Source organism: Plecotus auritus (assembly GCF_963455305.1).
Source record: "Plecotus auritus genome assembly, chromosome: 7".
Taxonomy (NCBI): domain Eukaryota; kingdom Metazoa; phylum Chordata; class Mammalia; order Chiroptera; family Vespertilionidae; genus Plecotus; species Plecotus auritus.
Genome location: NC_137774.1, coordinates 71,100,646 through 71,126,917, shown reverse-complemented (window position 1 = coordinate 71,126,917; position 26,272 = coordinate 71,100,646). Strand labels below are relative to the sequence as shown.

The 26,272-nt window shown below is 53.3% G+C and overlaps 3 protein-coding genes across 9 annotated transcripts; 1 reads left to right on the top strand and 2 right to left on the bottom strand.

Moving 5' to 3' along the window:
- Positions 1–437: 437 nt before the first annotated feature.
- On the bottom strand, positions 438–3,497 carry DNASE1L2 (deoxyribonuclease 1 like 2). Of its 2 annotated transcripts, XM_080679371.1 has the most exons (7): positions 2,264–3,497; positions 2,083–2,171; positions 1,907–1,990; positions 1,733–1,833; positions 1,542–1,654; positions 1,197–1,448; positions 438–775 (listed from the first exon to the last, which is right to left on the bottom strand). In XM_080679371.1, exons 1-7 carry the CDS (start codon positions 2,636–2,638, stop codon positions 722–724), a joined length of 1,068 nt encoding a protein of 355 aa, XP_080535497.1. In that variant the 5' UTR covers positions 2,639–3,497; the 3' UTR covers positions 438–721. The 2 variants fall into 2 exon arrangements, with proteins under 2 accessions (XP_080535497.1, XP_080535496.1); XM_080679370.1 differs by lacking the exon at positions 438–775 and having other exon boundaries at positions 950–1,448.
- E4F1 (E4F transcription factor 1) lies at positions 3,455–14,289 on the bottom strand (the record flags this gene model as incomplete). Of its 6 annotated transcripts, none has more annotated exons than XM_080679368.1 (14): positions 14,082–14,289; positions 11,577–11,728; positions 10,375–10,480; positions 6,833–7,026; positions 6,623–6,743; positions 6,376–6,528; positions 6,116–6,285; positions 5,586–5,795; positions 5,224–5,332; positions 4,842–5,059; positions 4,405–4,674; positions 4,188–4,330; positions 4,057–4,119; positions 3,455–3,976 (listed from the first exon to the last, which is right to left on the bottom strand). In XM_080679368.1, exons 1-14 carry the CDS (start codon positions 14,239–14,241, stop codon positions 3,958–3,960), a joined length of 2,088 nt encoding a protein of 695 aa, XP_080535494.1. In that variant the 5' UTR covers positions 14,242–14,289. The 6 variants fall into 6 exon arrangements, with proteins under 6 accessions (XP_080535494.1, XP_080535490.1, XP_080535491.1 ...); XM_080679364.1 differs by having other exon boundaries at positions 4,405–4,603; XM_080679365.1 differs by having other exon boundaries at positions 4,405–4,603; positions 5,224–5,329.
- Positions 14,290–22,878: 8,589 nt separating this feature from the next.
- Positions 22,879–25,925, top strand: PGP (phosphoglycolate phosphatase). Its single transcript, XM_080681946.1, has 2 exons — positions 22,879–23,592; positions 23,691–25,925. Exons 1-2 carry the CDS (start codon positions 22,953–22,955, stop codon positions 24,014–24,016), a joined length of 966 nt encoding a protein of 321 aa, XP_080538072.1. The 5' UTR covers positions 22,879–22,952; the 3' UTR covers positions 24,017–25,925.
- The last annotated feature ends 347 nt before the right edge of the window (positions 25,926–26,272 follow it).

The window sequence follows — 26,272 nt, the reverse complement described above, 5'->3', positions numbered from 1 at the left end:
AAGACTTGTCAAGAAAAACCTGTTCGAACTTTTGACAAAAAGGCTTTTCCTCCCACCATACAATTCAGGACAGTTACCAAATCCTGCCAAAAACTAGAAAGCTCATCAGGGCCCTGTCAGTTATGCTGTGTACTCCAGCCCTGCTTGTTCCTGATCCTCAGGTGATGGGTTTACCTGGGATACAGGCCATTGTCCTCCTGGTCAAGTCCTTGCCCAGCCCAGGGCTCCTAAGAACCTACCCAGGAAGGTGGTAGTTTCCGGCAGGATATGAAATGGGCAGGCCAGACTGTGCCTGTCCCCTAAAGCAGCGGTCACCAGCTGGTAGTCCATGAGGTCCAATAGGTTGGCAACCGCTGCCCTGAAGAACCTGCTGGGCTGCAGGACAGGGTTTGTGCTGCAGGAAGACAATCCTAAGAAGACACGGAGGCCTCTAAGCTGACCTGTTTGTGGTCCTAGCTGAGCACTCTTGTTTATTGAGCAGAGCCACACCCAGTACTCTGGGTTGCTCCTCACACCCCTGTGAGGTAGGTAGTGGTAGGCCATTTACAGATGGGGGATAGGCTCAGTGTCCCAGTAACATGTTAATGGCCACCTGTCCACGCCCGGTTCACCCTGCCCTGCAGCCTTACTGAGGGCAAGCCAGCCACCTTGAAGGAGTCCTGTAGAGCTGTTCCTCATAGCCAGTCTGCAGGCAGCATGCCCTGGCCAGTCCTCGGAGCTGTCAGTGGGACTTGAGGGTTACCTCCACAGGAAAATGGTCACTGATGGCAAGGGCCTGGAGGGAGAGGGGCCAAGTCTCAGTGTCCCTGCTGGGCAGCCTGTCCTTCCTGAGGCTTCACCTCAGAGAATTGGCCCCCCACCTAGGATGAAGCACACTGGGTTTATAAGAAACCACTGCATCTAGGGGAGCAGGCCAGTGAGGCCTGGGCTGTTCATCCCTGCTGTTGCCTGTAAATGGGGTGTGAGCACAGACTCAGGACCCTACCTCTGGGAGAGGTGAAGGCATCTTATTCTGCCATCCCAGGTTTGTTCCATTCAGCCAGAACTGACCCTGTAGGGGCCTTTTCCAGAAACTAGGGCAGGGATGGGGTCGCCAGGTGCCCTGAGGCTAAGCCTGGTCCTATCTGCCAGTGCAGAGCAGCCTGGGGACACCCCCACACCTCCCTGCCCCACCCCCCATGGAGCTCAGCACTCACCTGAGTCTGGTCCAGGCCAAATAACTCCTGGAAGTTGTGCACCGTGGCCGACTGGGGCTTCAGACTCCTGCGCAGGTGAGCACCACAGACAACAATGCGGTCGTAGGCGCAGTCCGAGTTGCCCACTGTAGTGTCAGCACTGTCCGGGATGAGCCACTTGAACACTTCGCTGCTGCGCAGGCGGATAGCCGCCCAGTCTTGCTCCTTCACGTAGCTGCAGTCCGCGTTGAAGTCGCCCAGAAACAGCATGTCCTGCAGGGGACCAGGGTCAGCCAGCCCAGGCCTCTATGGCCGCCCCCAGGGCCTGCCTCCAGGGATCCAGGGCTGTGGGGACGCGGGGCTTACGTCGGTGCCCCACTTGTCGATAATGTCCAGGTACACATCGTAGAGAGCATCGATCTCCGCTACCGCGTGGTGAGGCGCAGCGTGCAGCGGAACCAGCACAAACTCCTTGGCAGCTGTTGAAGAGGGTGGGTGTCAGAGGTGGGGTGGGGCCTGCAGCAGGAGGGGGGCCTGCAGTAGGGGCGGGGCCTCACCGGAGCTGGGAGCTGAAAATTTGACTACGAAAGGTTCACGACTAAAGGTGTCCTCCGGGTCCGGGTACTGGTACGTGTCTACAACCGACACCGCGTCCTTCCTGGGGGCAAAGGGCGGGTGGGTACGCTAAGCCAGCAACCTCCTACCCCACACGCTGCGACCCCACCTCTCACCTGTAAACGAACAGGTACATTTCCTTGTACAGATCCCGCCCCAGGGGCTCACTGCTCACGTAGCTGTACTGGTACCTAGACACGCTGCGGAGATATGGACCAAGCCCTGAGTCAAAGCACCGCTCCAAGGCCTAGGATACCTGCCGGAGCTCCCGTCGCTGCCCTGCCCGCCACACCTGTTGATCTGCTCCATGAGCGCGGACACTGCGCTCAGGTCCGGGTCTCGCACCTCCTGCACGAGCGTGATGTCATAGCCAGCCAAGATCTGGAGAGGGGACCGTAGGGGCGGGGTCACGCTCGGCAGATTTCACCCGCAGAGCCCAGAGGCAGCAGCCCCAACCCAGGCCCCCGCCTCACTTGTGCGATGACGCTGCCACAGTCTGAGTCCAACACTTTGCTGTCACCAAAACTTTGGATATTGAAGGCTCCAATGCGCAGCGCTGCTGCCCCGGCAGCCCCCAGAGCCCAGAGCACAGCCAGTAGGGCCCGGGGCCGTCCCATTGCTCCGAGGTAGTGGGCTGGGAGGGACAGACACAGCCCTGAGCGCCCACCGGGAGTCGGACACACCCAACCACCTCTCACCTCCCCAGGCTTGGGGGCCTGACAGGGTATGCCACCCCATGCTGGCCAGCACCAAGGCGCTGCGCTCTCCCCAGGGTGGTGTGCTGGGTTCATGGCCATTCTCCTACACCGTGGAAGACTGAAGCCCAAACAGAGGGACCCCATTACCATCCAGCCCAAGACTCACCTGAGATGTGGATAGGGCAGTGCCAGAGGCTCAGGATTTGGGCCCAAGTAAGGGTTTGAGGTCCAGGCTGGGAGTGTGTCCGTGGTATCAGACTCCAAGGGCTTGGTGTGGCAAAAGGTCTGATGCCTGGGCACACTCAGGTATTTGAGGCCCTGGTCCAGGGAGGGGCCAACTGTGTTGGGTCCCGCCCCCTAACAAAGTTGGTGCCAGAACTCCTGGCTCCCATTCCCAGGAGACCTCAGAAGGCAAGGCAACAGGGGATCCCCCCTGTGGCTCCAGCCCCCAAGTCTGTCAGAATCAGGACTCAGAATCCCCTGCCAACACCCCAAGAGCTTCATGAGGAATGAGGGAGATGGCCAGCCAGGCCCTTAGTCCAGGCCTGTTCTTGTCCCCACCCCTCAGAAACTAGGTCACCCAGAATCTCCCTCCTAGGAGAGCATCCCCTCAGGGAAACTAAGGCAATACAATTAGGAAAGCCCCTCATTCTTGGCTCCACATCTTCCACTGTTTCTGCTACACATTGTTAAGAGACTCCTGGTCTCCTGGCCTAAGTCCCTTGCCCCAGAGCACAACATCGGGCCTCAGGAAGCTGGGGTCACAGATCCCAGTGGGCAGGGCACCAGTAGATGGCTGCCTGTCCACATGCCAGTGACACCCACACACAGCCAAGGTGTCGCCAGCCCCATCAGGAATACTGGGTGGGGTGGCCAGGCATGAGAGTTTACAGTGTGGCCTGGGCAGGCAGGTGCAGCCACGGGAGAGCCTGCCAGGGCTGCCACTGCCGCAATATCACAAGTGGTGGGTTTTCATGTTTTATTGTAAAGCAACAAAAAACTCTTATTTACACTTCCACATGTCTGAACATCTGAATTCTGTGCCTGTCTTGTCCATACCAGGCCAAGTAGGAGTGGGTAGGGCGCTCAGGTTCCTTGCCCCTGACCCAGCCCAGCCCAGTGGGACCCATGCTAAACAATGACAGTCTGCACCTCGAGCTGGCCCTCTGGCGAGGCAATGACCAGCTCGCCTGCATGCTCCAGGATCTCAATGTCCTCCGATGAAACCATGGTCACAGTAGCCTGTTCAGTGCCATTTGCACCCGCACGGGCAGTAAGCACAGTGCCCTCGCTGATGGCTGAAGCCAGTGTCATGGCCACCTGCTCTGTCAGGCTTTCAGGGGTGGCAATGGTAATGGTGTCTGCAGCAGCTGCTTCTGGACCTAGCCCCGCCTCCTGGTCCATGGTGACATTCTGCACAATGATTTGGTGCCCAGCGCTGGCCTGGTGTACGATCTGCTGCACCACCTTCATAATATGGCTATCCACCTGTGGGTGGCTCACAGCTCAGCCCACAAGGTTGGGTAAGGGCTCCACACCTCCCCTCACCCTCTCCCCCAGCCCCTCACCTCTGTCTGGGTGCCCTCGATGATCTCTGTAGCTTCACTGGTCTCCACATCATCTGTGGTGGCCTGGAAAGAGGGTCAGAGGTCATCCTTGCCTGCCCCTGGGCCACATTCCAGCCCTGCCCTACACCCACCTCAATGATGTACTCCTGGGTGTCGGCCACCACAGATGAGAATTCAACCAACACAGTGTGCGGGTCTTCATCAAGGACAGTGGCAGCTGCTGTGGGGCTCTCTTCAGATACCAGCAGTTCCTCCACCTCCAGCAGGCAGCCCCCTGAGGTGGGGAGCTCAGTCAGGGCTGGCCTCCTGCTGCCCCTCACTCCCTCCTGCCTCCCACTAGCTCCCAACCTTTAGTGCGTAGGTGCCGGTTGAGCGTGCCATGCTCGGCAAAGCCACGGCCACACTTGTAGCACTTGAAGGGTTTCTCGCCCGTGTGGTGGCGGACATGCCGCACCAGTGAGCCCTTCTCCCGGAAGCCTCGGCTGCAATATGGGCACACGTGCGGCTTCTCTTCCAGGTGTGTCCGGAAGTGTACCTGCTGGGCATTCTGAGGAGGCCCACTGTCAGGATCAACCTGGTCTTGTCCACACCTAAGACTGAGGCTTTCCCCATCGACTTCTAGGGCCAGGGAAGGGGCGGGATTCATTGGCCAGCAGGGAGGGTCCAAGCCAACATTGGGCAGAGGGGTAACAAGGGAGGGCTAGGGCAGAAACAAGGGACGGAGCTGGCCCACAGAGTGGGGAGCTCATGGGTGGGAGGTCAGAAGTCAGGGCTGGAGGGCCCACCTTGGTCTTGTAGCGCTTGCCACACTCAGGACAAGGGTAGGGCCGCTCATCTGAATGGACACGCCGGTGGCCGCGAACATGAGCGATGGTCTTGTAGAGTTTCCCACAGTCCCCACAGCGGAAACGGCGCTCGTGCACGTGGACCTCCTGGTGCTTCTTGAGCAGGTAGGCCTTGGGGAAGGCCTTGCCACACTGCATACATGTGAACAGCTTCGGCCCTGGGGCCACAGGCAATGTCAGGCCATGTCCAATCCAATCCCCAAGGCACCCCCCAATTGCCTGTTGCCTGCCCACAGGCCACCCTGACCACCATTGCCCAAGGGACCACCCTGGCCACTCACAGATCATCCACTGACCAGTGCCCCACACTCCTGCCACCCACCTGCATGGCTCCTTCTGTGGGCCTCTAGGGTGGCAGCTGTCGGGAAGGTTTCACTGCACTGAGGGCACAGGTGGGTCCTGGGTACCGCTGAGGCTTCATTGGCCACCTGCTGGGGGACCACAGCATATTTCCAGTATCCACTGCAGGCTGGGCCCCAGCAGTACCAAGGACAGGCCCGTAGTACCCCCACCCTTTTAGGCTCCATCATGGGCTTAGGGGTAAGCAGATCAGGGGACAAAGTCACTGCAGAAAGTGACAGCAGGGAGAACAGCAAGGAGGCTGGCGGCCAGGCCAGTGTAATGAATAGCTTCATCTAAGGTGCGGCCCCCAGGAACGAGCACACTGGCAGCACAGGTACCTACTGTCTCCACCTGCTCCACCTCCAGCAGCGGCAGTTCTGGGGGACCATCTCCTAGGGGCTGGGCACTGGACGCAGCGGGAGGGACTGGTTCCAGGGCCCCCTCCTCCCCAGTGACCCGCTCAAGGACAATGCCAGAGTTCTGCATGGCCTGGTGCAGCAGGTTCTCCCGACTGTCCTCGCTGGAACAGGGAAGCTCCTTGGGAGCAGGGGGCTGCGGGGGAGGTGGAGGGAGGGAGGTTGGCCAGGCGGCTCAGCACATGGCACCCACCCGAACCCACCACACAGGAGAAATCCAAGGGGCCCAAGGACCACTGTGCACACCCAATATCTTCACTCAAGAATGCCCCTGGGAGCCCCGCAGTCCACGCCCATCTGCTCTTGCCTGCCCCATCTAGGGCAGCCATTGGTCTTTCATCACCTCTGCAACCAAACAGAGTGCAGGCCCAGGTCAGTCCCATTCCCACTGGAGCCAGTGCCCAGAACAGATCCGGCACTGAGCAGTCAGAGGCCATACCCCCAGACGGCCCCCACCTCTGGAGTTAGGGCTTTCATGCCCAGTGGAAGCTCTTGCATCTGGACATGGACTTCATGAATGACAGTGCCCTTGGCATCTGTCACCAGATGAATCACGGGTGATGTCTCCATGGGCTCGCCTATCACCGATGATGATGTAACGGTCCCCATGGCAGAGGCACCAGACCCTTTAAGGCAGAACCAAGAAGAGTCCTTGAAGAAGCCTCCCTGACCAGGGCAGCTTCGGGGCTGGAACAGGGAGCCTTCACCATGCTGACCTGTATGCGCATCCTCTTTGCCAACAACCACATCCTTGCTCATGGTGAATCGGATTTTTTCAGTGCACGGGGTGAGAGACTTGAGGTGCCGGGTCAGTGCACCTGACTCCCGGAAGCTCTTTCCACACTTGGCACACTTATAGGGACGCTCATCTGTGGAATGGAGTCAGCTTTGTAAAGAAGGCAGGCCTGGAGCCATAGCCTCCCACCAGGAGGCAGGGGTGCCCCACATACTGAGCTAGATCACCTGTGTGCCGCCGGTGGTGCCGGATGAGAGAGCCCTTGGTCCGGAAGGAGGCCCCGCACAGCTTGCACTCGTGGTCCTTACGACTGCTGTGGGTGACCATGTGGGCCTTGAGGATGCTACCCTGAGGGGGAGGGGCAGCGAGGCTCAGGCAGCTCCCTGGGCAGGAGGCCTAGTCCCCTTAGCTAACACAGCCCAAGATCTGGGGCTCACCGTCTTGAAGGTCTTGTGACACAATGCACACACGTAGCGGCCATCCTCGTTCACTAGCAGCTTGAGCTGGGCCTGTTCACCCTGCCCGGCCAGCCCAGGCCCCTGATGATCAGGGCTGCCTGAGGCCTCTGCCATCTCATTGTCGCCTGGATCCACCTCAGCAGCCACAATGACCTCTTTGATGTGTCCACTGTCTAAAGAAAAGCAGGTCAGCCTGAGTCTCAGGATGCCGTGGGCCCTACCACCTCCTGGGATCCTGGCCCAGGAATACTGCTGGGGTATATTGGAGCTGCCTAGAGAAGTTCCAGGCCCCCAGAATGTATCCAGTGGAGACCATGGTGAGCAAATGCCCCCTCCCCTAAGCCAAAAGGAGTACTGCACTAGATGTGCACAGGGGTCCTACCACTTCTAAGGGCAATGGAGTACCCAACACAGAGCCAGTGGGCAGGCCAACCCAGCTCACTATAACCTATCCTGCTTGTTGCCCCAGCTCCCACTAACATAAGAAAATGCCTCCGGAGTCACCCACTAGCATCTATTTTGAAGCAGGCAGGTGAGGAACCCAGCCTGAAAGTGAATGCTCATGAGACACCTGGGACAGCCTGAGGTTTCTGCACCTGTTGAGAGCATTGAAAAAATCTGACAATCACCCTGGCTGGGTAGCTCAATTGGTTAGAGCAGTGGTCGGGAAACCGCGGCTCGCAAGCCACATGCGGCTCTTTGGCCCCTTGAGTGTGGCTCTTCCACAAAATGCCACGTACGGGCGCGCATGTACAGTGCAATTGAAACTTCGTGGCCCATGCGCAGAAGTCGGTTTTCAGCTCTCAAATTTCAATCGTTGTACTGTTGATATTTGGCTCTGTTGACTAATGAGTTTGCCGACCTCTGGGTTAGAGTGCCATCCCAATGTGAGTTCGATCCCCGTTAAGGACACATACAAGAATCAACCAATGTGCCCTGTCTAGTGTAGCTCATCTCTTGCACTGGGAGGTTGCCAATTTGATCTTGTCAGGGCACCTGCCAGGATTGGGGGCTCGATCCCTGGTGGGAGTGTGCAGGAGGCAGCCGATAGATGTTTTTCTCTCACATCAATTTTTTCTCTCCCCCCTCCCTTCCTCTCTCTCTAGAATAAAAACATATTTTTAAAAAAAATCTGACAATGTGTAAAGCTAAGCTGTAAACACTTCACAAATTTCTGTTCATAAAAATGACAGTTGGAAATGGTTGTGAAACTGCTTCTTTGAAGCCTCAATCAGGCTGGCACCATGTTTTGACAGTCATTCCCTCCAAATAGAACGGAAGCACAACAAATAAGGGCCCAGCCAGTGTGGTTCAGTGGTTGAGCGTCAATTTCCAGTCAGGGCACATGCCCAGGTTGCCAGCTCGATCCCCAGCAGAGGATGTGCAGAAGGCAGCCAATCGATGATTTTCTCTCATCACTGATGTTTCTCTCTCTCTCCCCACTCCCTTCCTCTGAAATCAATATTATATTAAGAAGAAGAAGAAGAAGAAGAAGAAGAAGAAGAAGAAGACGACGATAAAGCATGCCTGATGCTTTATCTTTCCTCTGCCCCAGAATGTGTCATACAGTAGACGAAAGGTTCAGGGAAGGGTTAACAAGTAAAATGCAAGTTTAGCCCTGGCCAGTTTGGCTCAGTGGATAGAGTGTAGGCCTGCGGACTCAAGAGTCCCAGGTTCGATTCCAGTCAAGGGCATGTACCTTGGTTGCGGGCACATCCCCTGTGGGGGGTGTGCAGGAGGCAGCTGATTGATGTTTCTCTCTTATCGATGTTTGTGACTCTCCCTCTCCCTTCCTCTCTGTAAAAAATCAATAAAATATATTTTAAAAAAAAGAAAGAAAGAAATGCAAGTTTGTTTCCCAAGAAGAGGCAGGAGTGGGTATCTAGCTGCTAATCAGCCCCAGCAGCCCCTGCTGACCATGCAAGGACACAGAACTCCCAACCCTGGGACAACAGCAGATGGTAGTTTAGAGTCTGGCCAATCCTGGGCAGCTAACACCAAGGGGACATTTGGGGCAACCAGGATGGCTGCAAAATGAGAAACTTCAAAGGATGTAAGAGAGGCAGGGGGTGCCCAGAGAGGAGCCCTCAGAGCTGCTGAGCTGCAGGCATGGGCAGGCTGGAGGTCAGGGTGGTGGAAAGATGCCTGACTAGACAAGGGTCTGCAGCCCGTAGATGCTACCCAAACACAGAAAATTTGTTTTTCTTTTTTCTTTATTTTTATTTTTTTAATCCTTACCCAAGGATATGCTTTTATTGATTTTTAGAGAGAGAGGAAGGGGGAGAGAGAGAAACATCAATGTGAGAGAGAAACATTGTTCAGTTTCCTCCCATAGGTGCCCTGACCGGAAACGGAACCTACAACCTTTTGGTGTACAGGACAGCACTCCAACCAACTGAGCCACCCAGCCAGGGCAGGGAACTTGTTTTTCTATATGACACTAACACCAAGCCAGGGCTGAAGCATGGCCCCACCTCCCACATGACAACATTCCTATGCCAGAGCGGCACCAGATGAACCTCCTTGTCCACAGGAATCTCAGGGGGAAAGATAGCATGGAAACAAGGACAGGTGTCCCATCACCTCCCTGAGGTGGGGCCTTGGCAAAAAGCCTGCTCTAAGGTTCCCCTCCCCCACGTCTCCTCCACCATCACTTCCTTCTACCCCAGATGGTCCTAAGAGCTTCCCAAGGGCAAATTCTACCTGTTGCCCAAACTTCCTGTCTAGCTCCTCAACCCACTCATGCACCTGTCAAGGTCTCTGCCCAGTAGGCTCCCCAGGTAACCACCATTCCCTTCCCAATTTCCCCGAGGCAGTAGGCCCAACCCAGCCTCCCTCCACTGCTGTGCACACACCCAGCACCTACCCTCTTCCCCCACCCCGCCCCCTCCAGCGCTCTTCACCTGCCCCAGCCCTGGGCTACCCTTTGAATGTCCCCCTGCATTGGCCTGTCCCCAATTAATGAGTGTGTGATCCAATCCAAACCTCTCAACACCCCTCCCCTATTGTAACTTTAAAAAAGCCATCAAAGAGGCTGACTTGGCGTTGTATGCTCATAAAAGCCTTGTGAGAATCAGGTCAGGAATCACTACCCCCACAGGGAATGAGCACTGGGGAGTAGAAGGCCAAGGTCAGACAGCAGATCATGGCCGAGCTGGAGCAGCAGATGCACCCCATGCATACCCACCCGGAATCTCCAAAGCCAACTGCGGGAAAGAAAAAGGAACCAGGGGGGGTAGCAGAAAAGTAGGGAAGATCCTAGGACAGCCCAGGCAACATGCTTTCCCTTTCCTGGCAGGAGAGGGCCTGATGCCCAATGCTCTATCCTCCTGTAGACCTTGCCCTGGGGAAGGTGCACACGAGGCCTCAGTTCCTCCTGGGCCAGGCCTTGCTCTCGGGGGAGCAGAGGAATGTGGGCAGCAGAGGTTCCAGCCTCCAGCCCTGACCACTGATGGCTACCAGGTCAGCAACACTTTAGGGCTAAAAGCCAGGAGTGGACACGCCCAGTGGGGCCAGCTTACCAACAATATCAGGTGTGTGGCTGATGTCCGGTGTCAGAGCAGCTGCCTCCACAACAATGTGGGCCAAAGTGATGGGCTCCTCCGGACTTGCCACGGCCGGGACCACCTATCAATGGTGAACAAGGGACAAAAGGAACTCATCTGTGGAGCTCCAGAGCTCCCTTGGTTTGGTGAGTGCAGGCTTGGTTTTATGTCCACGCAAGATGGCTGGGTGGAGGCTCTCATCTCCCCCAAGAGAGTCACTACTCTGAGCCCAACTCCCAGCCTGGCCCAGCGTGTCAGCCCCATCACTCTAACACCTTTGGCCACTGAGGAACACAGAGCACCAAGCACCCTCAGGGAGGACTCCGGAAGGAAGTGATCAGAGCTCCAGCTCGAAGCTCAGCTGGCTGTGCAGGAATGAAGATGGTAAAGGTAAGCAATTACACCCACCAGCCCCAGCCAGGAGTCACAGGAAAGGGCTCTGGGAGTGTGGGTCCAGGGGCCTTCCTAGAGGAGAGGGCACTTCTGGGAGGGGCACGTACAGAGCACAGGGTCGGAGTAAGACAACTCTGGGCCCACTGTCCTCTAGGCTACTCCCTGTAGTGACCTGAGGCAACTGACTTGTCTTGGAGCCTCCTTTCCCACTTCCCTCCGAGGATGACAAGAGTGCCCACTGTGCAGGGCACTATGGACCTTAACTGTGTGTGTACAGCCCCAAGCATACATGGGGTGCAACAAAGTCGGCCATTTTTATTATGGGGTGACAGGATCCAAAGCCATGCTCTGTTTGTGGGATCCACAAGAACTATGTGTACAGGATAGAAGACAGGCCAAAAATACAAAAACCATCATGATACCCCTGAGCCAAGACAGAACTTTGGGCCACAAGAAAGGAGGGACCACAGGCCCCAACTGCATATGCTTCGGCCAGAGGCTGCTGAGAAGGCTAGGCCATACAGGAAATCCTAGAGCACCACCAGGCTCTTGGTGGTAGAGCCAGATCCCCCCTCCCCCCGACAGAGGGAAGTCCCATCCGGATGGCTCAGAGTCACAAGCCAATCACTGCGGTGTCTGCCACCCTTTTAACCCTCCCTTGGCTCAGAGTCACAAAATCGGATGCTTGCTCTCTGCCTGCCCCAGTGTCACTTGGGAACCAGCTGCACAAGTCTGTCCCGCATGCCACCTCCTCCTCATCCTGCGTGTGTGGGTGGTGGGCTTACCTCCTGACCCAGCAGTGCAGCAGCCGCAGGGGTGGCAGGCAAGGCCTCCTGGGGAGCCCGCTGGCAGACCTTCTGGAGCTTGTGCTGAACAAAGTCCTCCAGAGCAGTAAACTCCGCCTGGCAGCGGCCGCATCTATGCACATCGTCCTCATCTGTAACAAGCCTGAGGTCAGTGGGGCTTGGCAGGGCTTCCAGGCCCAGGCCAAATCCACCCAGGGTGGCATCAGAACCAGAAGCGCCTTCCCTGGCCCTCCCAGAGGGGCTGAGAACACTCTCAGGAGCCCAAGGTGCAAGCCCCCATCCTCTGGAGGTCAGCCTCAACAGTACACTTAGGCTGCAGGAATCCACCGAGGCCGTCGTGTCCAAAGCCCCCACCTCAGAGATGAGGGGAGGGAGGCCTAGAGAGGCGGTCATGAGGCAGAGGCATTTGACCAACTCAGTTTGGGAACAGTGGTGTATAGGGTTTGCATGTGACCTTGGGTACCTCAATGACCACATCTGGGTCTGTTCCCTCCACTATAAAATGGGCTGACCCAATGCAGAGTACAGCAGAGGGAGAAGAGGTGCTGGTGCCCACGGGGCTCTGGCTAAGAGATCGGCCCTTGGCAAACACAGAAGAGGGGGCACCCTGACCCATAATTACTCTTCTCTCACTCTGACTTGGTGCTTCCTTGGTTCCAACAGGCAGCACCTCCCTGCTCTGGTGATGACATCCAGGATGGAACCTGAGAGGGGCTCCACGTCTTAGGGCCATAGCACCTGAGCCCCTCACCATCTGGGATAACCAGCCAGTGCCTGCCCCTCCTGCTCACTGAGTCCCTACCACATTCCAGGCACCTCACTGAGGATGTCACCAAATCCAGACAGTGCCCTGGGGAAATGGAAATTACTATTTCCACTCTAGAAAAGCAACTTGAGATTCAAGGCCACCCAGCTGGTGACTGTTGGGGCCAGAACCTGAACCTGAGGGTCTACTCCAGAAATCACAGTTTATACAAAGGGATGGGGAGGTGTTCCCTCTGCTTCCATAGAAGTCTGCTAGTTTCCATCATCTCATATGCAGTCCCACATTAGGGTCAAACCCAGGCCTGGTGCACAGAGGTGGTCAATGTCTATTGAATTAATGAGCAAACAAAGGGCCAAACCACAGCCATGACTCGCCTACAGGCCACCTGACAGAGGGCAGTCCCATCCAGATGGCTCAGAGTCACAAGCCAAGCACTGAGGTGTCCGCCACCCTTTTAACTTACTGAGTCTGACTCGGCACCAGGGTATTGCGGTTAAAGGAACTCCTGCCACAGAAGGGGACACACCTAGCCCATGTGACACTGAGACAATGCCATGGGCAAGCCCAGCAGGGCACAGCAATCTCCAAAGAGACCCCTCTTCAAGTTGGCCCTACCCCTCCCCAAGCTGGAATAAGGAGTAAGAAAAAATACTGTACCAGGAATATGAATGCTGTAGGGACAATGACCACCAACCCAATATTACTAGCCAACCTCCTCCTGTCTGGCCCAGTCTACAGCTGCATGGGACAAGCTCAGAGGGCAGAGACCTTAGTTCTATCTCCAAAAGCTACTTCTCTGTGAATATGAGCCCTCAGTGTGTTCCAGCTTTGTTCTCAGTGACTTACATGCTCTATTTTCACTCTCACCACTGCCCTATGAAATGGAAGAACACAGAAGTTAAGGAGTGTGTTGAGCTGTCTCACAGTCCTGGAATCCAATCCAGTCCTTGCTGCTTACTAGCTGGGTGACTTGGTCACTTCCACATTTTTGAACCTCAATATTCCTCAATCACAAAATGGGAATAACAACAATAATAATAGTGTCCAGAGTTGGTTTGAAGATGAAAAAAGCTGACACAGGTTAAGTGCTTGATACCTTGTTATCAGCAGCATCCCCATTTGTAATAGGAAATGAAGAGGGAGGTGTGTGGTCACCTGCCCAGGATCAAATAGCTAGAAACGGGTAGGTCTGGGACGGAGCCCGCAGGCTGGCGGCAGTGCACCGGCTCTCCTCCCCAAGTGCCAACCTAGACAAAGCCCAAATCCTGGAGAAACCCGAGGCCCCGCCCTCCTGGAGCCCCCAGTCACACCCCAGCCAGGGCCCTAGCGGCCCGTCAGGTGCAGTGGGAGGGGGCCCAGAGAAAAGCTGGGCCGTGCCCAGACAGGAAAGCAGAGAGGTGCCGGGCGGCGGGACTGAGGGCAGGGCTGGCGGTGGAGGCGTTCGTGGAGGTCTATACGGACAGCCCCGAAGGCTTGGGCAACTGTGAGTATCAAAGAGTAAGCACCGGAACACACGAGGATGATTGGCGCCCCGCGGGTGAGGCCCAAGAGTCTGAGGAAACCGGGGACTCGTGCAGGTGTCAGAGGGGTCCCATGAGAAAGAAATCCGGGTCTGGGAAAGTCAGTCGCGCCTGCAGCTCAGGTAATCGGAGCCTCCGCCAGCCCCGGGCAGAGTTGCCCCCACCCCGGCCACACCCCGCCGCATCCGACCGTGTTACCTTCCTCGCTAAAGGGCGCCGGGAGGCCGAGGAAGCCGCCAGGGGCTAAGGCCGCCGCCGACGCCGCCTCGACCCCGCCCTCGCCCGCTTCCCTCCTGGCTTCGGCCCGGGCTTCTGCCGTATGAGCGGCCGTCACCCGCACTGCCATTGCGCCCTCCATGTCGCAACGCGCCGCAGGAAGATGGCGGATTTACGACCGTGTCGTCATAACAACGGGCCGCGCCGGAGCGAGAAAGACTTTGCCAGGATGGCGGGGCGGGGCCAGGGTGAGTTTGATTGACAGTTAGGGGCGGAGCTTATAACGAGAGATGATGGGCGGGGCTTCTTATGTGGGCTTGGTTTACAGTGGAGCGGACTTTCAAGCAACGGTCTGGATCCAGAGGAGGGCTCTTTGGATTTGGTTTAGCAAGGAAGGAACGTGGCCGTGCTAGAGGAAAACGGAAGGCTGGGGCAGGACTGGAAGGGGTTGGGCTGGGTTCCGAAAGCTGCATCTAGACTTGAGAGCTGGAGTATAGGGGCGAGGTAGCCCGGCGGCGCCACCCGGCCAGCCTTGAGAATGTGCTGTGGCCCTGGGCACCACGCCGGGATCCGAGCTCCAAAGGGCCATATGGTGCCCTCCGTCCACCGACCCCCCCTCAGGTGTCAGAACATCCCTTGTTGGTTGCCCGGGTCATGGAGTAAAACCGAGTTTGGGATGGCTCACGCACAGTTAGCTTCACTAAGCCTCTTATTTTTTTGTATATTTTTTAAGTTGTAATAAATACACATAAAACTTATCATTAGTGACATTTAGAATATTCGCAATGTTGTGCAACCATCACCATCATCAAATTTCAGAACTTTTGTCATTTCAAAAGAAAACCTGTACCCATTAGCCGTCACTCTCCATTATCCCCTTACCCCAGCCCCTGGCAACTGTTAGAGAGTGGGAATTTTTGAGCACTCCGGAGAGGCCGTGGCCTATGCCCCAGATAGGGTTGTCAGTGCTGACACCAGGCCAGGCCTTGAGATATGGTCTCCTGGCCCCTTTCCCCTTGCACCTCACAAAATAGCCCTGCAAGACAGAACACTGTCAGCTTTCTAAAGAACAGGATAACCCTGTAAATAACATGGTCGTCAATAGCATGGCCCTGACATTATTTGGGAAAAACTGTTTTGTCTTGGGTTACTTACTCTGCAAAAACAGGATGTGGTTAATGTGCTTAAAATTGGTTTTACACAAAGGGTCGGGGCTGCTCTCTGACCTACCTGCGTGAAGAGAGAGCAGTCGCCGGCCGGCAATAAAGGCCCCCTCAATTTTATTTTATTTTTTTTTGTAAAAATATATTTTATTGATATTTCACAGAGAGGAAGGGAGAGGGATAGAGAGCTAGAAACATCGATGAGAGAGAGACATCGATCAGCTGCCTCCTGCACACCCCCCACTGGGGATGTGCCTGCAACCAAGGTACATGCCCTTGACCGGAATCGAACCCGGGACCCTTCAGTCCACAGGCCGACACTCTATCCACTGAGCCAAACCGGTTTTGGCAAGGCTCCCTCAATTTTAATTTGGTCTGTACTCCAGTGGTCTTTACTTGCATTTACTCCACAACAGCAACCACTTTCTGTTTCTATGGATTTACCATTTCTGGACATTTCATATAAATAAAATTATACATGTGGTCTTTTGCCTCTGGCTTTTTTTTTTTAATTTCTTTTATTGATCTCTGAGAAGGGAGAGGGAGAGAGAGATAGAAACGTCAATGAAGAGAATCACCGATGGGCTGCCTCCTGCATGCCCCCCACTGGGGATGGAGCTGGCAACCTGGGCATGTGCCCTGACCGGGAGTCAAACCGTGACCTTCTGGTTCATAGGTCAATGCACAACCACTGAGCCACTCCGGCTGGGCAACCTCTGGCTTCTTTTGCCTAGCATAATGTTTTCAAAATTCATCTGTGGTAGCAGTTAGACAGACATGAGCAGAGCAAAGGGCTAGGTATTGGAAGTCACCAGGGCGGGAAGCCCTGGGTACCAAGCAACAGACAAAGCTGGGAAAACAAGGACCTTGCCCTCAAGGTAACCTTTCCTCCCCTAGCATATTGCTAATCATGCAGTTTAGACCCGCTGACCTTCCATATCACTGGTCATGCTGTTTGGACCCTGCCCTGACCTTGCCTCCCCTGGCACGTTGCTAGTCATGGGGTTGTGGGTTGGGAAGTGAACAAGGGGACTGGAGAATAGCCCTTAAGCATTAACCCCGAGGGATAACATCTAGGCTTCAGTTGTATTTCAGCTACAGAAAAGCAACAAGCCCTAACCAGTTTGGCTCAGTGCCGTGGTCCGCAAACTGCGGCTCTCGAGCCACATGCGGCTCTTTGTCCCCTTGAGTGTGGCTCTTCCACAAAATACCACGACCTGGGTAAATCTATTTTGAAGTGGCGTTAGAAGAAGTTTAAGTTTTAAAAATTTGGCTCTCAAAAGAAATTTCAATCGTTGTACTGTTGATATTTGGCTCTGTTGACTAATGAGTTTGCCAACCACTGGCTCAGTGGATAGAGCATCGGCCTGGGGACTGAAGGGTCCCAGGTTTGATTCCAGTCAAGGCATGTACCTTAGTTGCGGGCACATCCCCAGTAGGGGGTGTGCAGGAGGCAGCTGATTGATGTTTCTCTCTCATCAATGTTTCTAACTCTCTATCCCTCTCCCTTCCTCTCTGTAAAAAATCAATAAAAAATATTTTTTAAAAAAGAAAAGTAACAAAACCTGGCAGCTGACCTCAGGACCAGCTGCATTTACTGATGACACCCTGCCCTGACACCGGCCAATCAGTGGAGACCATGACCCTGAAAAGATACACCTGGAAAGTTGATAAGTATTCTATTTGGATCATCCCCAGGGATTGCCCCTAAAATTCCTGCCCTTAGGGTGAAAAAAAAAAAAGCCCTTAGGGTGGAGGACCCAGCTTGCTCTCCCTCCCCTGAGCACACCCTCCACCTTTCCCTTCCCATGCCTCTTCCCTCTCCTCGCAAGGCATGTTACCTCCTGAGCCCATTTCTTCTGCCACTCACTTCTTCCACCTCTGTGATTTTCTAAATAAATGTTCTCTTATAGTTTGAGTTTTGGCTCTGAATTCTTTCCTAGCCAGAACTCAAGTACCAAGGTTGCTGAACCAAGGTGCAGTCTGACCCCACCCATCTAACACCTGTGCCATTCCCGCCACCACCAACACATCCAGGTTGTTGCATGTATCAGAACTTGATTCCTTTTTGTGGCTGAATAATTATATGGATACATCACAATTTATTTATTCATTCATTACACTTGGGTTGTTTCCACCTTGTATGGTAAATGGGAACATGGGCCGCTTCCCACCCTATTGGAAATATAGTGAAGACCACCTGTAAGAGGACTGTGAGGCCTTGGGAACCTGGCCAGAAGAAATGCCAAAGAGAAACTGCTTCTAGATTGTAAACAGTTAGTGGTCTTTTGGTTGTTGTTTTTTTGTTAATCCTCACCAGAGGATATTTTTCCCATTGATTTTTAGAGAGTGGAAAGGAGGGAGGGAAAGAAAGAGAGAGAAATAGAGAAACATTGATGTGGAACACATCAATTGATTACTTCCCGCACTTGCCCCTACTGAGGCTGGAGAATGGGCCTGCAACCCATGTACATGCCCTTGACTGAGAATGGAACCTGCAACCCTTTGGTGCATGGGCTGACACTGGCCAGGGCTCAACATCTAGTGTTTTTGTTTGTTTGTTTTAATATTTTATATGTCTTTTCAATATATTATTGATTTCAGAGAGGAAGAGAGAGGTAGAAACATAAATGATGAGAGAGAATCATGTGCCCTGACCAGGAATAGAACCATTACCTCCTGGTTCATGGGTCCATGCTCAACCACTGAGTCACACCAGCTGGGCTATATGTTTTTATTGATTTCAGAGAGAGGAAGGGAGAGGGAGAGAGAGATAGAAACATCAATGATAAGAGAGAATCATCGACTGGCTGCCTCTTGCACACCCCCAATGGGCATGTGCCCTAACTAGAACGAACTGTGATCTCCTGGCTCATGCTCAACCACTGAACCACACAGGCTGGGCAACAGCTAGTGTTTTGATCTCACACAGGCCCATCCCTCTTGCAGTGCATGCCCTGTTTTTCTATGTACTTTATAAAACCTTGTGTTGGGAAAGTCTGGGTAGCCGTGAAACAATAGCACCAGCAGGCTGCCCCTGATGCAGCCCATCACAGGCTGGGTGGGACTTAGCAGTTCAATTTCACAGTGGCAGCTGGTGCGGTAATAAACTTAACTGGATGACAGCCACCAGTGTTCACATAAGTCCTAATAAACCCATGTCCTTCACAGCCAGCCCTCTGGTTTATTTCTTTCTTTGGAATCCACGAACAATATGCTGAGGTTTTCTGGGACCTAAGTACTTTGCATAACACACCTTTTCTACTATTGTGAATAGTGCTGCCATGAATATGCTCATACAAGGTTTTTTAAATTACTAAATATTTTTTTCTTGATTTCAGAGAGGAAAGGAGAGGGAGAGAGATAGAAACATCAATGATGAGAAAGAATCATTGATTGGTTGCCTCCTGCAAACTCCCCACTGAGGATCAAGCCCACAACCCAGGCATGTTCCCTGACCAGGAATTGAACTGGTGCCCTCTTAGTTCATGGGTCAATAATTAACCACTGAGCCACACTAGCCAGACGCACACTGTGTTTTACAGTCAATACTGTGTTGACTTTCCGTGGGCAGAGCCTGATGGGAACTCCATCATCTTTATGATGGCTGCTCAATCTCCATTTTTTGGATATACTTTTATTTAACCAATCTCATGTTGAAGAATATTTAGGTGGAATATAATTTTTTTGCCACCTGAGTCTTTTATCAATGACCCCCTTTTTTTGCTTAACTCCTCAGGGGTGAAAATTCAGACTCATTGGCCACTTGTAATATATATATATTTCAGAAAGGAAGTCAGGGGGAGAGAGAGAGAGAGCAAGAGAGAAACATCAATGATGAGAGAAAATCATTGATTGGCTGTCTCTTGCACGCCCCCTACTGGGGATTGTGCCCTTGACTGGAATCGAACCCAAGACCCTTCAGTCCGCAGGCCGATGCTCTATCCACTGAGCCAAACCAGCTAGGGCTATTTTCTAGTACAATTTAAATCCATGCAACACTATTAAGATTAAATAGTGTTGTCCTTATGCCACCTATATCCATGCCCCATTCCTCTTGCAGTATGGTATTCCTGCTTGGGGGAGACCCTGACACCATTCATTTGTAGGTAAAAGCTGAGCACCTACTGTGTGTTGGGAACACATCATGGTTGTGATTTGCTCCTTTCCCATCCAGTTGCAGGGCACCTCACCCAAGGTCAGTCCTCTCCAGTAAATGGCACCAGCCCTTCTAATCTTCTCCTGGACCTGTCCACAACCATCCACTATGTCTCAGTACTGACTGTTATACCTCTCCCACTCTGCCACCTCAGTCCCCACAAACTGCAGGGGATGTTAAACCAAACAGGTGTAGCAGAGCTCAGCTTTGGGGTAAGCTGAGTTTAATCCTGACTCTGCATTGCCCACCTGGTGATTCCCTGTAGCTCGGTTTCCTCATCTATAAATCAGGATACTAATAGCCCCTGCCTCTCAGGGCTGTCCTGTGGTTCCAACAAGGTAATGCAGGTAAGGAGCAGTGTTCAGTGCATAGATGCTTACAAAGTGCCCAGTAAACCAAGGCAACCTGGCAAGTATTGTATGAGCCAGCCTATGGCTGCACAGCAGCAGTATTTTCCATTCTGGTCAGTTTACCACATACACTGGGTGTTTCTGGGAGCTTAACGAGGGGTTTGTGATCTTCTGTCAAATCCAGTTCCTCCCCAGGGTCAGCTCCACCCCCAAAACTGAGCAGGAAGACACAGGGAGGAAGGTACTCCCTTCTTGGGTTGTGGGTGTACCAATAAGGAACACTTTGCATGCCCTGCCTTTGTGGGCCATGGCCCTGTCTTTCAGGGGTTCCCAGGCCAGCAGAGACAAACTGAAACAGGTCTTATGAAAACAAGCAGGGCCCAGCTGATGTGGCTCAGTGGTTGAACGTCAACACATGCCCCGAGAGGTCATCAGTTCAGTTCCTGGTCAGGGCACATACCTGGGTTGAGAGTATGATCCCCTGCAGGGCTTGCAGGAGGCAGCGAATCCGTGTTTGTCTTTCACATCGATGTTTCTCTCTCTTTCCCTCTCCCTTCCTGTCTGAAATCATTAAAAATACATTTTAAAAGAAGAAGCAGAGGTCTTAGGACTTCAACTTTCTTTCTTTTTTAAAGGCCAAATAGAAACTGCTTCTAGATGTAAATAGCTAGTGTTTCGATCTCACATAGCTTATGTACGGGCACATCCCCCTCCCCCTGTGTGCCCTGTTTTTCTCTGTTTTTTGTACTCCATAAAACCTTGTGTTGGAAAAGTCTGGGTGGCAGCAAAACAGTAGCATCAGCCAGCCACCCCCATTGCGGCCTGTCTGCAGGCCAGATGGGACTTAGTGAGACAACTTCACTGGTGGCAGCCAGTGTGGTGGCAAACTTCACTGCTTGGTCGCCACTGGTACACACGTTAAGTCCTAATAAACACATGTCTTTCACAGTCAGTCCTCCGAGTTATTTCTTTGGAATTCATGAACAATATGCTAAGGTTTTCTGGGACCTCAGCACTTTGCATAAGAAGCCCCAAAGTGGAAACAACCCAAATGTCCATGAACTGGAGAAGAGATCAACAAGGGTATATTCTTACAATATTCCACATGGCAACTCTGGACAAAAAGGGGCCATATGCTAACCTGACTAGCTCAGGGAAGGCCTGCATGGTGGCCTTGCAAACTCAGAGATCTAAAGTAACCACAAAGGTTACTTTGTGATAAATACACATTAAATTGTATTTATGGTAGTCTTAAATTAAAACGTTTTAGCTAAAAACAGTGTATGGGGGGTAGTCATGACCTAAGCCAGCATCTTCCCTGACAAAGGTCAATCTTTACCCTAATTGAGCCTGTCATTGTCTTTTTGCATCTGTGATAACATATCTTTGGAATGTCAAAGTAATTTTCCTTTTTCTGGACCCCTCAAAGCACGGGCACCGCTCTGTGGAGACCAAGACCATAAATCCCCTCATTGTTATTGAGTTTATTGTTGACTGTTAACTATCCTATACCCACCTATATGTAAAAGAAGTATGTGTCTATCATTTTACTTTTTATCCAATCCCAGAGGTTCCTCCCCCCTACCCCGGCTTTCTCCTGCCTCCCTAATCTATCACCAATAGATTTCATATACATCTTCTCTTTTGATTGTAATGTATAAAATAAAGTGCAAAACTGCCATTCTCGAGAGCATTATCTCAATCTGTTGAGATTTTGCTTCCCAGCAATTGTTGACAGTTTGGCTCAAATAAACTCACAAAAATTCTTCACAGGTTTGAATGTTTTTTTACGTTGACACAACTGAAATGAAACAAAAACACTAAGAAGGAAGCATTTCGCCGAAACCGGTTTGGCTCAGTGGATAGAGCGTCAGCCTGCGGACTGAAAGGTCCCAGGTTCGATTCCGGTCAAGGGCATGTACCTGGGTTGCGGGCACATCCCCAGTAGGGGGTGTGCAGGAGGCAGCTGATCGATGTTTCTCTCTCATCGATGTTTCTAACTCTCTATCCCTCTCCCTTCCTCTCTGTAAAAATATCAATAAAATATATTAAAAAAAAAAAAAAAAAAAAAAAAAAGAAGGAAGCATTTCACAGACATCATGTTGATCCAAAGAAGCAAGAGCCAGAAGAATACACTCAGTAAGATATCTTTTTAAGATGGTCTGGAACAGGCAAAGGGGGCCATGACTTCATAGTGATAGTAGTCAGGAAAGAGGTTGGTGGGGGGAGTCCGCTATTGGCTGGATAGTGAGTGATGTGAGGGAAGTTTGTGAAGTGATGGAAATATTCTGAATCTTGATCTGGGTTGTGTTTACACAGGTGTATAGGTATGTAAAAATCCCATCAAGCTGCATACTTAAGATTTATGCAATTTATTATACATTACACCTCAATAAAAGATAACAATAACCTAATAATAATGATGATGACCAAATAAGGACCCTAATCCCACTGCCTCGAAATTACTCGTTCACAAAACCACTAAGACCGCAGGGAAAGCATTTTTGGAAATGACAACGCAAGGCTTGTGAGGAAGGAGTTCCGAGGTGGCTCTCAGGACTGGCCGTAATCGGTCTGCACGCTGACACTGTGTGCGGAGAAAGTCCAGTGGGAAGGACAATGCCTGGCTCAGCCTAAGCAAAGGTTAAGACGTGACTGCCTCCGAAAGGGGGGCAGCACCCCACCCCGACAGCGCTCCTGCGGAGAGCCCCGCCCGCACGACGGGAGAGAAGCCAGCCAATCAGTAGCCTGCCCGATTGAGGGTCATTCGATTAAGGGTCTCCGTCACCTAAGCTGACCACGAGCCTCCAATGAGCGAGCTGCCCATTGAGCTGCCCAATAAGCAGCGGCCTTACGTCCTGCGCCGGTTCCCCGGCTCCACAGCGTTTCCGCAGTCAAGGTTCCACAACGAATACCGGTTGGCTCTCTGCCAACCAATCACCGAAGAGCCCCTGGACTTACAGCCAATAGCTGTCCTCTTCCCTGCGCCGGGCCGTGACGGTTGGCGCTGAGCTCCGGCAACCTGAGGTAGGCAGGGGCGGATTGGCGCAGGCGGTGTCCAATGGGTGGTGCGCGTGAGGCGGGGGGCCAATGAGCACGGCGGGGGCGGGGCGGACACTGTGGCGGGCGGCTGTGAGGAGAGGCCGGTGGCTGCCGGTGGCGGTGACGGCGGCAGGCGGCCATGGCAGAGGCGGAGGCAGGTGGCGACGACGCCCGCTGCGTGCGGCTGAGCGCGGAGCGGGCCCAGGCGCTGCTGGCCGACGTGGACACGCTGCTGTTCGACTGCGACGGCGTGCTGTGGCGCGGCGAGACTGCCGTGCCTGGCGCGCCTGAGACCCTAACGGCGCTGCGGGCCCGTGGCAAACGCCTCGGCTTCATCACCAACAACAGCAGCAAGACCCGTGAGGCCTACGCCGAGAAGCTGCGGCGCCTGGGCTTCGGCGGCCCCGCGGGACCCGGCGACAGCCCTGAGGTCTTCGGCACGGCCTACTGCACCGCCCTCTACCTGCGCCAGCGCCTGACCGGCTCTCCGGCTCCCAAGGCCTACGTGCTGGGCAGTGCAGCTCTGGCCGCGGAGCTAGAGGCCGTGGGCATCTCCTGCGTGGGCGTGGGGCCGGATCCCCTGCAGGGCGACGGCCCTGGCGCCTGGCTAGACACGCCACTCGAGCCTGATGTGCGCGCCGTCGTGGTTGGCTTCGACCCGCACTTCAGCTACATGAAGCTCACCAAGGCCGTGTGTTACTTGCAGCAGCCCAGCTGCCTGCTCGTGGGCACCAACATGGACAACCGGCTCCCCCTCGAGAACGGCCGCTTCATCGCGGGTCCGTGCGCTTCGGGGCAGGAGGTTGGAGGGCGGCGGCGGGCCCCTCCAACCCTCTGACCTCGGGCGCTCTCCTCCCCTCCCCTCTCCGCCCCTCAGGTACCGGTTGTCTGGTCCGAGCCGTGGAGATGGCCGCTGAGCGACAGGCCGACATCATAGGGAAGCCCAGCCGCTTCATCTTCGACTGCGTGTCCCAGGAGTACGGCATCAACCCAGAGCGCACCGTCATGGTGGGAGATCGCCTGGACACAGATATCCTCCTAGGTGTCACCTGTGGCCTAAAGACCATCCTCACCCTCACTGGAGTCTCCTCTCTAAGAGATGTGAAGAGTAATCAGGAAAGTGACTGCATGTCTAAAAGGAAAATGGTCCCTGACTTCTATGTTGACAGCATAGCCGATCTTTTGCCTGCCCTTCAAGGTTAAAGATTTAGCGTCTTTAATCTACAGAATAAAAAAAAATTTGAAAATCACTTAACCAAATTAATAGGTGGGGCTTAAGCACTTGCTCAGCTAGGTGGCTTTAAAGGTAATACTTGGAGTTAAGCAAAGGCACTAGTAACCTTGGAAGTAAAGGTTTGGGGGGTGATTTTGTTACAGGTGTTTATAATTTAAGATGCACTTTTTTTTTTTTTTTTTTTTTTAAGAGAGTAAAGGAGAGAAACATCAATTTGCTGTTATTTATGCATTCATTGGTTGCTTCTTGGATGTGCCCTGACTGGGGATCGAACCCACAAACTTGGCATATCAGGACAACCCTCTTAACTGAGCCACCTGGCCAGGGCCTAAAATGCACTTTTAAACTTGGAGGGCATTGTGGGGATTCTGGGCCTTGGTTGCCATTGGCAAGAGCAGGTTTCACATCTGTCCAGAATTCAGATAACCTAAGGGCCTGCTGATGGGACAGGTAGGTCTAGGGGTGTCACATATTTTATTGAAATTTTTATTCAGGGATTAAGTCCCCTTGTTGGGCAAAGGGGAGAAGGGACTGATTATTTTGACTAGCAGGAGAAATGTACAAACCAACCCATTGACCCCATGGGTGGGGTCATCAGCAGAGGAGCTTGCTGCTGTATTCCATCTTCTCACCTGCAGGGTGTGATGGAGGATGGGATGGTACCCTGGTAGTGTCTCCCTGTCTTTGGGGCGTGGAGACCTGTCCTTACCACCACCACTCCACATTTCCTTACAAACCACTCTGCCATACTGAGTGTTGTGTTTCAGATGCTCAGGGCTGCTGCTCCTCATACATGGTCGTGCAGCTCTGTAAACTCGCCCCAGCTAAACCACAGCTTTCTCAAATGTGCATTTAAACCCAAGTGACATGGAGTGAGCATATTGTTGGCTGAGTAGCCAGGAGGACATGGGTGCCTTTGCTGAACTTTGGCCTGCTGTGTAGGGAGCTCAGAGCAGCATTGTTATAAAAAATTATTTTTTTAAACTTTTGAACAACTTTGTCAAGGGGTGGAATTGAATCTTAAGCATGTTAATAGCTGTGCTCTGTCTTGTAGGGCAAATCTCACCGAAGAAATCTCCAGACCCCGCAGTGAGCAGCAGGGCTAAAGTCATATGCAGGCCAAGGAATGCCTGTTATCCAGGGTGCCCTCTGGGTGGGAGAAGAAAGAAGTGTCCCTAAGAACAGGAAAAATGGTTCCTACAAAGCATCCAGCCTCTTCCTGTCCTCCCATACCTTTGGTTGTTGTGGGGGTTAGATGCCAATGGTCCATGAGGTCAACTGTCTTGGCTCTGAAGTCCTTTGTCAGTGGCCAGCTGGAGGACTGGCAGGGTTCACCGGCTAGCCACGGGTTCTTGGTAGGGAGCCCTGGCCTTTGCCTATCCCCTAAGTTGCTGACCTTTGGGAACAGGCCTGATAAGCAGACTTTCCAGCTGCACTTGTAGGGTAGAGCCTGGGAAGCTGTTCCTTTGGGCCGACTCCTTCCCGGCGCCTTGCTCTGCACCCAGTGGGGTCTGCCTACAACCTGTGGCTTCTCTCCTAGTCCCAGAGTTACAGCACTCTTTCACTTCTTTCTCTAAGAGTTCTCAGTAGTAAAGGGTATCCTGAGCCTTTAGCTCCTCCCAGGCTTGGAGTGTTTGGGGGTTGGACTCTGCCAACAACAGCAGGGCAGCCGGTGCCTGTGAGGTTGGTGGTGCTGACGTTGGCTCTGCGAGGTCGGCTCAAGGTGGGTCTGGATATTGAGCAGGCCTGTCAGGGCGTTGTCACCCACACCAGGAGCACGCAGCAGGTGCAGCAGCCAGCGACACCTTCCTCTTCTGCGCCCATCTCTGCCCTTATTGCACTGTGTGAACTCAAATGCACATTAAACTCTCAAACCCATGCTGACTAGCGTTCCTTGCTCTCGCCTTGACAGCAGCCTTCACACACAGGCTGCAGCTGTCTAGACTTCGTGTGGGTATGGGGCGGGAGGACTTAGTTGAAGGCTCTTCAATTCCAGAACTGGAAACAACCCTATCTCAGGTTCATAACAGGACAGGTTCTGAAGATCCAGGAAAAATGAAGCACAAAGCAAAACCAGAGTAGGACAGGGCTCCTGGTGAGGACACCCATGTTGTGAAAGCTGTCTGGGGAGCCCTGCCTGTGGCAATCCACAGTGTTAAGTGACTGGAAATGCAAGCTAGGAGCCAGGGCCATAGCACAGTTAGAGAAAGCCATGCTGGCCAGGG

What these genes read in the sequence shown, in the direction of transcription:
- DNASE1L2 (XM_080679370.1), bottom strand. Translation starts at nt 2,638, where the DNA reads ATGGTAATGGGGTCCCTCTGTTTGGGCTTCAGTCTTCCACGGTGTAGG. An exon ending in CTCATGGAGCAGATCAACAG is followed by an intron (nt 1,991 to 2,082) that starts GTGTGGCGGGCA and finishes ATATCTCCGCAG; the next exon opens with CGTGTCTAGGTACCAGTACA. An exon ending in ATGTACCTGTTCGTTTACAG is followed by an intron (nt 1,834 to 1,906) that starts GTGAGAGGTGGG and finishes CTTTGCCCCCAG; the next exon opens with GAAGGACGCGGTGTCGGTTG.
- PGP (XM_080681946.1), top strand. Translation starts at nt 22,953, where the DNA reads ATGGCAGAGGCGGAGGCAGGTGGCGACGACGCCCGCTGCGTGCGGCTG. An exon ending in GAACGGCCGCTTCATCGCGG is followed by an intron (nt 23,593 to 23,690) that starts GTCCGTGCGCTT and finishes TCCGCCCCTCAG; the next exon opens with GTACCGGTTGTCTGGTCCGA.